The sequence below is a fragment of the Mustela erminea genome, chromosome 2, assembly GCF_009829155.1.
Source record: "Mustela erminea isolate mMusErm1 chromosome 2, mMusErm1.Pri, whole genome shotgun sequence".
Classification (NCBI taxonomy): Eukaryota; Metazoa; Chordata; class Mammalia; order Carnivora; family Mustelidae; genus Mustela; species Mustela erminea.
The window spans coordinates 163,512,093-163,523,249 of record NC_045615.1 but is presented as its reverse complement, the minus strand read 5'-3'; the positions used below and the strand labels follow the sequence as shown (position 1 = coordinate 163,523,249).

The following is an 11,157-nucleotide window of genomic DNA, read 5'->3' as shown; positions in this document are numbered from 1 at the left end:
TAAATTCAGTCCAGAAGCTAATGATTAGTGTCTTAAACCTTGGGATTAAATATGGGAATAATATGTAAATATATTAAGTATTTTAAATACCTACATTTAAAAATATTTAAAATAGTGGGGCACCTGGGTGGCTCAGTGGGTTAAGCCTCTGCCTTAGGCTCAGGTCATGGTCTCAGGTTTTGAGCCCCTCATTGGGCTCTCTGCTCAGCAGGGAACCTGCTCCCACCCCCCCACCTACCTCTCTGCCTACTTGTGACCTCTCTCTGTCAAATAAATAAATAAAATCTTTAAAAAATTTTTAAATAGTTAAAACATCTATGAAAACTACCACATATCCTTCCAATTTAAAATGTGATATTTGAATAATTAGTTCAGACATGAGTGTCAACTAAAATTTTATAAATTTATAAGCCATACTGAAACTTTTAAGAGACTATGAGTCTTTTTATTTATACATTTAAATTCTTAAATTTATAAGAGTTATTTAAATGTATACAAAGGCTCATTTCCTAGTTAAAATTTTGAAGTAATTAGAAAATTGAATGTAATGAAAATCACAAAATCTAAAATGTTTAAAAAAATTTAGTTAATTAAACTATAAAAGAACTCAGAAAAATGATAGTAAAAATTAAAATACTTAGAATATAAGTAAATAGAGTTTCTAATTTACAAATGCAATAAATCAAATATTTTTTAAGATCAAAACAATCTCAGAATTACAAAAAAGTTGCAAGGACAACACAAAGAAAACCCCCGGAATATTTACAATTTGCTGACATGATGCCCCTTGACTCCCAAACACTTTAGTGTAATTTCCTACAATCAAGGACATTTTCTAATATAACCACAACATAATCATCAAAATCAGGACACACATTTTTACATTACCACCATCTAATCTTCAGAAACCCTTCAATTTTCACCAGATGTCCCCAGTATCCTTTTATAGGATAAAGATACAATGCAGAATCATATGTTGCATTTGATTATCGTGTCTCTCCTTCAGTCTGAGACCGCTTTTCAAGCTTCTATTTTCAAGATCTTGACAACTTGAAGATCTCAGGCCAGTTATTTTACATAATGTCTATGGATTTTTTTTTTCTAAGTTTCCTCTTGATCATATTCAGGTTATGCAACTTTGGCAGGATTATTACAAAAGTGATGGTGAGTTATTCTCTTGCACATTACTTGGGGGACAAATTCAGTTTCCTTCATTACTAAATATATTCCCTTCCATCGCTTGTTGAAAGTGGTGACTTCCAGTTTTTTCCATTATTCCCTCTGTAACTAACACACATTTTGTGGGAGATATTATGTAAATATTCCATTCCTCATCAAACATTTCATTTATTCCTTTATATAGATGAGTATGGGTTCATGGTTTTATACTTTCTGCCTGGTTTTTTTTCATTATTTATTTTGATGCCCAAATTGTCCCAGGTTTGGCCAGTAGGAACTTTTTCAATGTGGATGTGGTTTCCTTTTGAAAAATCCCTTCATTTTTCAAGAATTTCTTTGCTTTCTGGCACAAAAAGAAGTTCTAGATCCACATATTTTCCCTGCCTCAGCCCTGGAATCAGTCATTTCCCCAAGGATGACTGCTTCTTTTTGGTAGAAAATGGTGGTGAGAAACCAAGATCTGGGTGCTATGTGTGCTCATTGATTGGGTGTTGCTGTTTTGAAGTCCTCTTATTGAACAGAGAAATGGCAAATGCATCATAAAACATTAACATATGTTCTGTATTTGTTGTATATATTGAAAATCATGAGATCACACCCATACACCTAATTCTAATTTAATACCACTCTCCTCATCTTGTATGAAATCTCCAATATTATGCCAGGCCATCACCCCCCTGTGAATACACCTTTCTCACCCCATTGGAGCTCTGATGCCCTGCTCTGGTCTTTCCCATTCCCACACATTGAGCAGACTTCTGTCTTGCTTGGCCCCAACTAATGGCCACGGTACTGGATTGCTTAGAAAGAGAAGAGAATGGGAACAAGAGGAAAACTCAAATATTTTTAAATCACAAGTGGCACAAAAGCCACCTGCAGTGTCACGTGAGGAAAACATGTTCTTCCCTAATGAAGTCCTCACTTCCCTAAAATCTTTTGGTTTCACTTAGATTTCCTTTTCTCAGCTGCATGGTCATGGGGTTCACATTGTCCAGGCACACAAGTGTATCAAACACTTCATTTTATACATCACCTCATGGAACATTTGAGATTTTATTTCCTCATACAGAGCTATTGAAAACCTTGTATTTATATCTTCTTACTCTTGTTCTTCAATTTCAGACTTATCAATATTCAACAAATTTAGTAGATAGAACTGCCACATGGTACAGATTCCAGACCTCTGTATTTGGCAATAGTAGGACCTGGAGTATTTTTGTTTTGGAAGATCTGAGCTATAAAATAAGTAGCAAGAAGATTCTCTCCCAAGAACTGTTACAATCAGCTTCAGGATTTAGAGGGAAAAATTTAGAAAAACCTCAAGTCAGATTAAGATCTGTACCCCACAAAGAGAGTCACAATTATGGTTTTCTTTCTAATTTCTTTATCAACTTTTATTATTCCAGCTTGCCTCCCAGCTACAGTACTCACTTGTTTTCTAAGTTGTTTCTGGTTACAGAATTCATTCAAATTTAGCAAGCCATTAGGGGACCATGTAACGTGTTGGTAGTTAAGTCTTTCTTCTGGAAATGTGGTCAAAAAGGACAACTTGAATGTAGAGTTCTGTCTGGATAGGGGTTCTAGTAGAGTTGTCACCTGGGGAAGACTAAAATACATAAATTATATTGTTAATCAGTCCAGTATATCATGCAAATGATTGGCATTAAACAAATTTTCTTGTTTCAATATTATAGGAACAGAAAAAAAATGCAATGGCCATTAAGACATTTTCATGTTTCAACTGAAATGAAATTTAAAAAAATAAATAAAAATGTTTAAAAAAGAGACATTTTTATGTTTCCCTTCAGGTTCTTTTTCTTAGGAGTGGTGATAATTCCAATCAGAAGCTTTGAGGCTCTGGGATGTGATATTACTGAAAACTATCAGAAGCTCATACTTGTCTGGACCCTGCTAAACCCCACGAGTCAATAACTCTGCAGAATTTCCAAGGAAGGACTTATAAACACATGTGATCACAGGTTAACAAATTTTTAAAAAATCCTATCATAATTTCAAGTTTGTCGAATAAAAATGACCTTGAGTTTGGAATTGATGAAGACTAGAGGAAGTGCCTGTCCATGGTGGGTTTAATTAAAACCTTCTTATCTGTTTAAAAACTATTTGAACTTTTTTCCCCCTCCCTTTGAATTATAATCTGTGAAAAAAGATTTGCTCTTTATATCTTTATTCAGGATAGTCTATAATACAACTAGGCTCCTGGGGAACTCCTGTGGGAAGGAGTATTCACTAATGTGGTATTGATAAGAGAGAAAAGATAGACTCTAAAAGATTTGGTAATATCTACAATTGGAAATATTATTCAATGCACAAAAGAATGAAGTTACTTGCTCTCTCTTCTTGTAGAAAGAGATGATAAGGCATTTAGATGTAGGACTAGAGGAAAGCTTTCATCCTGCTTTGTCCCCATGATAGTAATTTCTTGTTAGCAAGAAAAAATGTTTTAGTTTTTCTTTTAAGTAGAGTCAGCAAAACTGTGAAGACTGAAATGGGTAAACAAAAATAGTGGGTATCCTGAGTGACTCACCCATCCAACTTTTTTCTGCCTTTCATGGTATTTGTTCTATTTTACAACTCTTTAAGTTGTGGAAAACTTGATAATAATGCAAAATATTCTTGTCAAAAAGATGGAAATTAATTGTATGCAATAGAATTCAATTAATTATTATACTGCATTGAGTTCTATTTGCAAATTAATTTCAATTTTTCTTATTCCCTATATATGTTTTGCTCCTAGAATTCTCCTTTGATTGATCCTTCTATAATTAGTAAATTAAATAAAAGAGTTGGTACATTCATGTCATATCTGTATGAGAGTCATAATTATATCTTTCTATGAAAAATTATCTTGTATACAATTATCTTATGAACAATTATCTTGTAGCAAATTACAATGCCCGATGGAGTCAGCTGATGTCTGAGGAACCTGTGTTGTTGGAGGAGTGTTATACCTCACGTAGGACATAATCCGGGACATTTCCTGGCTTCGAGAGGTAAATTCCCTCTTGTCACAGAACTTTCACTTTGCCTATCCTCTGTTTCTTTGCATATTTTCCATTTTACTACTTTTGTGATTTGTTTTTGTCTTGGGGACTTTTAAAATCAACAAATTATTTCCCATTGGTAACAGTAATTTGGTTTTGTGGTCAAAATTTTGTGATCTTTGTAAATGGAGTAATAGATTATAGAGATTTATTCTTTCTTGGAGAGAAGACAACAGAGAACATGATTTGTTAGTATTTTATTTTCTTTGTTTGTCTGCTTGTCTGTTTGAGCTCAGATTGAGAATCTTGTGCTTATCAGGAAAGGAAACAACCTTTTGATATATAGTCTGGTAATTTTTTTGTGTTTACTTTTGGTATGTGGCTAATGTTTAAAATTCCAGGAAAACAAGGAAATCAAAACTTTGAATACTTGATATATGTATACTTAAAAAGTTACTCTTATAGGGGTATCTGGGTAGCATAGTAGATTGGGTGTCTGACTCTTGGTTTTGGCTCAGGTCATGATCTCAGGGTCATGAGATTGAGCCTTGTGTTGGGCTCTGAGCTCAGTGTGGAGCCTGCTTGAGATTCTCACTGCCTTTCCCTCTGCCCCTCCCCACCCGTGCATGCTCTCTCTCCCTGAAATACATACATAAACCTTTTTAAAAATGTTATTATTTTGAAACTCAGAAATATTTTGAACATTAAAGTTCATGTAATTAAGGTAAATTTTGGTAAGTCAGACTAGTATAATCATTTGGCTTAATAAAAATGGCTTATAGTGTGACTTATGAGTGTTAGGTATAATACAAGCATACATTTTATGCTACTTCGGTTTGCTTTTCTTAAATTTATTCAAATACACTGATAAAATTACACAAAGTAATAAGGACAGACTAAAACCACTGTCTATGTGCTTTTGTGTTCCAAAGAGAAAATAGTTTTGTTTTATAATACAAGCTTTATAGTACTGGTTTTACATATGAATATACATTGTATAAATATATACAGTAGTGTTTTTCAGGCCTTTTTTTCCTTTTTGTTCCTTTTCATAACCTCTGTACAATCTTAAGACTTACTAAGGACTCCCAAAAACTTTTATGTGGGTTATAACCATCAATATTTACCATATTAGAAGTTGAAACTGAGAAATTTTTAAATACTTACTGATTTGTTTGACTAGAACAATGATGAACATGAATTAAAATGTTAACAGAAATAACATCTTAATAAATATAAAAATTACTTTGAACTCCTTGGTACCCTGAGATTTGTTGTGACAGAAAAAGTAAAATAAAGGGCAAATTTGGAAGTAAATTTTACTTGACTCGGTTTATAGCACTTGAGTTTGAAATGAAGTGATGAAATATTATAAAATTTTCCTAATGTTTGCCTTATCTTGATGGGCTTGTTTTTTTTTTTTACTTATTCATTTCTTGACATATATATAAATATTTTTTTGACCTTCTGTGTTATCTGTCTAGGTAGCAAATAATGTGTGTCTTATAGGAAATTTTTTCTATGCTTTATATTGAATTTATTACATTCCTGATTAAGAAAAAGAAAGAAAGAGAAGAAAGAAAAGAACAGATTCCTCACTTATATAAAGATAAGTTCCTTTACAATCATATTAATGTCTATACTTTTTTAAAATGTATTATTATTTTATTTTTTTAAAGATTTATTTATTTGACAGAGAGAGATCACAAGTAGACAGAGAGGCAGGCAGAGAGAGAGAGAGGGAAGCAGTTTCCCTGCTGAGCAGAGAGCCCGATGCAGGACTTGATCCCAGGACCCTGAGATCATGACCTGAGCCGAAGGCAGAGGTTCAACCCACAGAGCCACCCAGGTGCCCCTAAAATGTATTATTATTTTAAATGCTTATTTAATTAAATATATGACTAAGTATTATTTCTCTAGTATCCTGATCCTAGCTTAATCAAATGTCCAAATATCCTCTAACAGTTTTAATTTCTAATTTTTACCTTCCATTAATTGGACTCCAAGTGTAGAAAACTTAAATAAAACTTTACACGTACTTTACACTTAATTTTCCATGGCCATTTAGTTATTTGCATTGGTTCAAAAAGGAGCTGTTAATTTTTTAAAAATCAGGTTGTAATTGTACACATTGAAAAGCCAAGGCCCTGCCTGAAATGTCATATTTGAAAACAGTACTCATTTAAATCAGGTAGGAACAGCCACTCTTGATGAACTAAGTTTGATTATTGTATTGTATTGTATTATTGTATTATTGTCAATGTGTTTCTTTGATTTTGTTATTAATGGGTTTATATAGTTGGTGCTCCCATTTTAGGGGCATAGATATTTAAAATTGTTAGATCTTCTGGTTGGACAAACCCTTTGAGTATGATATAGTGTCTTCCTCATTTCTTATTATAGTCTTTGGCTTAAAATCTAATTTATGTGATATAAGGATTGCCACCCCTGCTTTCTTTTGATGTCCATTATCATGGTAAATTGTTTCCCATCCCCTCACTTTAAATCTGGAGGTGTCTTTGGGCCTAAAATGAATTTCTCGTAGACAGCATATTGACGGGTTTTGGTTTTTTATCCATTCTGATACCCTGTGTCATGTGATTGGGGCATGTAGTCCATTTATATTCATATTGTATGAATATAATTTATATTTATATTTACATTTATATTGTATATTTGAAAGATACAAATTTAGTGCCCTTGTATTGCCTGTAAGGTGACTGTTACTGTGTATTGTCTCTGTTCCTTTCTGGTCTACTACTTTTAGGCTCTCTCTTTGCTTAGAGGACCCTTTTCAATATTTCCTGTAGGGCTGTTTTTGTGTTTGCAAATTCTTTTAGTTTTGTTTGTCCTGGAAGTTTTTTATCTCTCCTTCTATTTTCAATGACAGTCTAGCTGGGTATAGTATTCTTGACTGCATATTTTTCCCATTTCATGCTCTGAATATGTCATGCCAGTCCTTTCTGGCCTGTCAGGTCTCTGTGGATAAGTCTGCTGCCAGTCTAATATTTCTACCATTGTATGTTACAAGTCCGTTTGTTACAGACTTCCTGTTCCAAGTTGCATTCAGGATTTTCTATTTGTCACTAAGACTTGTACGTTTTACTATTAGATGATGGGGTGTGGACCTATTTTTAATGATTTTAAGGGGAGTTCTCTGTGCCTCCTGGATTTTGATGCTTGTTTCCTTTGCCATAGTAGGGAAATTATCTACTATAATTCACTCCAATATACCTTCTGTCCCTCTCCCACTTTCTTCTTCTTCTGGAATCCCAATTATTCTAATATTGTTCATCTTATGGCATCACTTATCTCTCAAATTCTCCCATTAATAACAAAATCAAAGAAACACATCAACAATAATACAATAATAGTAGGGGACTTGAACGCCCCCCTCACTGAAATGGACAGATCATCCAAGCAAGAGATCAACAAGGAAATAAAGGCCTTAAATGACATATTGGACCAGATGGGACATCACAGATATATTCAGAACATTCTATCCCAAAGCAACAGAATAGACATTCTTCTTCAATGCACATAGAACATTCTCCACAATAGACCACATCCTGGTCACAAATCAGGTCTCTACTGGTACCAAATGGTTGAGATCATTCCCTGCATATTTTCAGACCACAATGCTCTGAAGCTTGAACCCAATCACAAGAGGAAAGTTGGAAATAACCCAAATACATGGAGGCTAAAGAGCATCCTTCTAAGGAATGAATGGGTCAACCAGGAAATTAAAGAATTGAAAAAAATCATGGAAACAAATGATAATGAAAACACAGCTGTTCAAAATCTGTGGGGCACAGCACAGGCAGTCCTGAGAGGAAAGCATATAGCCACACAAGCCCTTCTCAAGAAACAAGAAAGGTCTCAAGTACATAACCTAACCCTACACCTACAGGAGCTGGAGAAAGAACACCAAAGAATGCCTAATCCCCGCAGGAGAAGAGAAATCATAAAGATCAGAGTAGAAATTAATGCAATAGAAACCAAAATAACACTAGAACGACTAGTGAAAGTAGAGCTGGTTCTTTGAAAGAATTAATAAGATTGATAATCCCCTGGCTAGACTTATCAAAAAGAAGAGAGAAAGGATCAAATAAACAAAATCATGAATGAAAGAGGAGAGATCACAACCAACACCAAGAAATACAAATGATTAGAAGAACATGTTATGAGCAACTAAATGCCAGCAAATTTGACAATCTGGAAGAAATGGATGCATTCCTAGAGACACATAAACTACCACAACTGAACCAGGAAGAAATAGAAAACCTGAACAGACCCAAAACCCATAACCCATAACCAGTAAGGATATTGAAGCAGTCATCAAAAATCTCCCAAGAAACAAGAGCCTAGGGCCAGATGGCTTCCCAAGGGAATAATACCAAACATTAAAGAAGAATTAATACCTATTCTCCTGAAACAATTCCAAAAAATAGAAATGGAAGAAAAAATTTGAACTCATTTCATGAGGTCAGCATTATGTTGATCCCAAAACCAGACAAAGACCCTACCAAAAAAGGAGAATTACAGATCAATATCCTCAATGAACACAGATGCGAAATTTCTCACCAAAATAATAGCCAATAGGATCCAACACTACATTAAAAGGATTATTCACCACAACCAAGTGTGATTTATTCCAGGGCTGCAAGGTTGGTTCAACATCCACAAATCAATCAATGTGATACAACACATCAATAAAATAAAGAACAAGAACCATATGATCCTCTCAATAGATGCTGAAAAAGCATTTGACAAAGTACAGCATCCTTTCTTGATCAAAATTCTTCAAAGTGTAGGGATATAAGGCACATACCTAAATATCATCAAAGCCATCTATGAAAAACCCACAGCAAATATCATTCTCAATGGGGAAAAACTGAGACTTTTCCCCCTAAGGTCAGGAACATGGCAGGGATGTCTACTATCACCACTGCTATTCAACATAGTATTAGAAGTCATAGCTTCAGCAACCAGACAACAAAAAGAAATTAAAGACATCCAAATTGGCAAAGAAGAAGTCAAACTATCACTCTTTGCAGATGATATGACACTTTATGTGGAAAACCCAAAAGATTCCACTCTAAAACTGCTAGAACTCATATAGGAATTCAGTAAAGTGTCAGGATATAAAATCAATGCACAGAAATGCAACAGCAAGACAGAAGAAAGAGAAATTAAGGAGCCAATTCCATTTACAATTGCTCCCAAAACCATTAGATACCTCCATTAGATACCTAGGAATAAGAATCTGTATTCAGAAAACTATAAAGTACTCATGAAAGAGATTGAGGAAGACACAAAGAAATGGAAAAATGTTCCATGCTCATGGATTGGAAGAACAAATATTGTGAAAATGTCTATGCTACCTAAAGCAATCTATACATTTAATGCAATCCCTATCAATATACCATCAATTTATTTGGAAGAACTGGAACATAATCCTAAAACTTATATGGAACCAGAAAAGACCCTGAATATTCAGACTAATGTTGAAAAAGAAAGCCAAAGTTGGTGGTACCACAATTCCAGACTTCAAGTTCTGTTACAAAGCTTTCATCATAAGACAATATGGTACTGGCACAAAAACAGACACATAGATCAATGGAACAGAATACAGAACCCAGAAATAGACCCTCAACTCTATGGTCAACTAATCATTGACAAAGCAGGAAAGAATGTCTAATGGAAAAAGACAGTCTCTTCAACAAATGATGATGGGAAAACTGGACAGCCACATGCAGAAGAATGGAGCTGGACATTTTCCTTACACCACACACAAGAATAGACTCAGAATGGATGCAAGACCTCAATGTGAGGAAGGAATCCATCAAAATCCTTGAGGAGAACACAGGCAGCAACCTTTTCAACCTCAGCTGCAACAGCTTCTTCCTAGAAACATCTCCAAAGGCAAGGGAAGCTAGGGCAAAAATGAACTATTGGGACTTCGTCAAGATCAAAAGCTTTTGCACAGCAAAGGAAACAGTCAACAAAACCAAAAGACAACTGACAGAATGGGAGAAGATATTTGCAAACGACATATCAGATAAAGGGCTATTATCCAACATCTATAATGAACTTCTCAAACTCAACACCCAAAGAACAAATAATCCAATCAAGAAATGTCCAGAAGCCATGAATAGACATTTCTGCCAAGAAGACATCCAGATGGCCAACAGACACATGAAAAAATGATCCACATCACTCGGCATCAGGGAAATACAAATCAAAACCACAATGAGGTACCACCTCACTCCAGTCAGAATGGCTAAAATGAACAAGCCAGAAAACAACAGATTTTGGCGAGGATGTGAAGAAAGGGGAACCCTCCTACACTCTTGGTGGCAATGCAAGCTGGCACAGCCACTCTGGAAAACAGCATGGAGGTTCCTCAAAAGTTGAAAATAGAGCTACCCTACAACCTAGCAATCACACTACTGGATATTTACCCTAAAGATACAAATGTAGGGACCCAAAGGGGAATATTTACCCCAATGTCCACAATAGCCAAACTATGGGAAGAACCTAGATGTCCATCAACAGATGAATGGATAAAGAAGATGTGGTATATATACACAATGGAATACTATGCAGCCATCAAAAGAAATGAAATCTTGCCATTTGCAATGACGTGGATGGAACTAGAGGGTATTAGGCTGAGTGAAATAATTTAATCAGAGAGAGACCATTATCATATGATCTCCCTGCTATAAGGAATCTGAGAGGCAGAGTTGGGGGTGGGGGTACGAAAGGAAAAAATGAAACAAGATGGGATTGGGAGGGAGAAAAACCATAAGAGATTCTTAATCTTACAAAACAGACTGAGGGTTGCTGGGGGCGTGGTGGAGAGGGTGGTTGGGTTATGTACATTGGAGAGGGTATGTGTTGTGCTGAGTGCTGTGAAGTATGTAAGCCTGATGATTCACAGACCTGTACCTCTGGGGAAATAATACATTATATG

General features: G+C 35.0%; 1 protein-coding gene across 1 annotated transcript in view; it reads right to left on the bottom strand.

Moving 5' to 3' along the window:
• Positions 1–715: 715 nt before the first annotated feature.
• The window catches only part of CFAP299 (cilia and flagella associated protein 299), a 615,785-nt gene continuing 605,343 nt past the window's right edge, over positions 716–11,157 (bottom strand). The window contains exon 6 of the mRNA XM_032334707.1: positions 716–2,785. Within this exon, the coding sequence (XP_032190598.1) occupies positions 2,690–2,785 (96 nt within the window). The 3' untranslated portion in view covers positions 716–2,689. The remainder of the gene's footprint in view (positions 2,786–11,157) is intronic.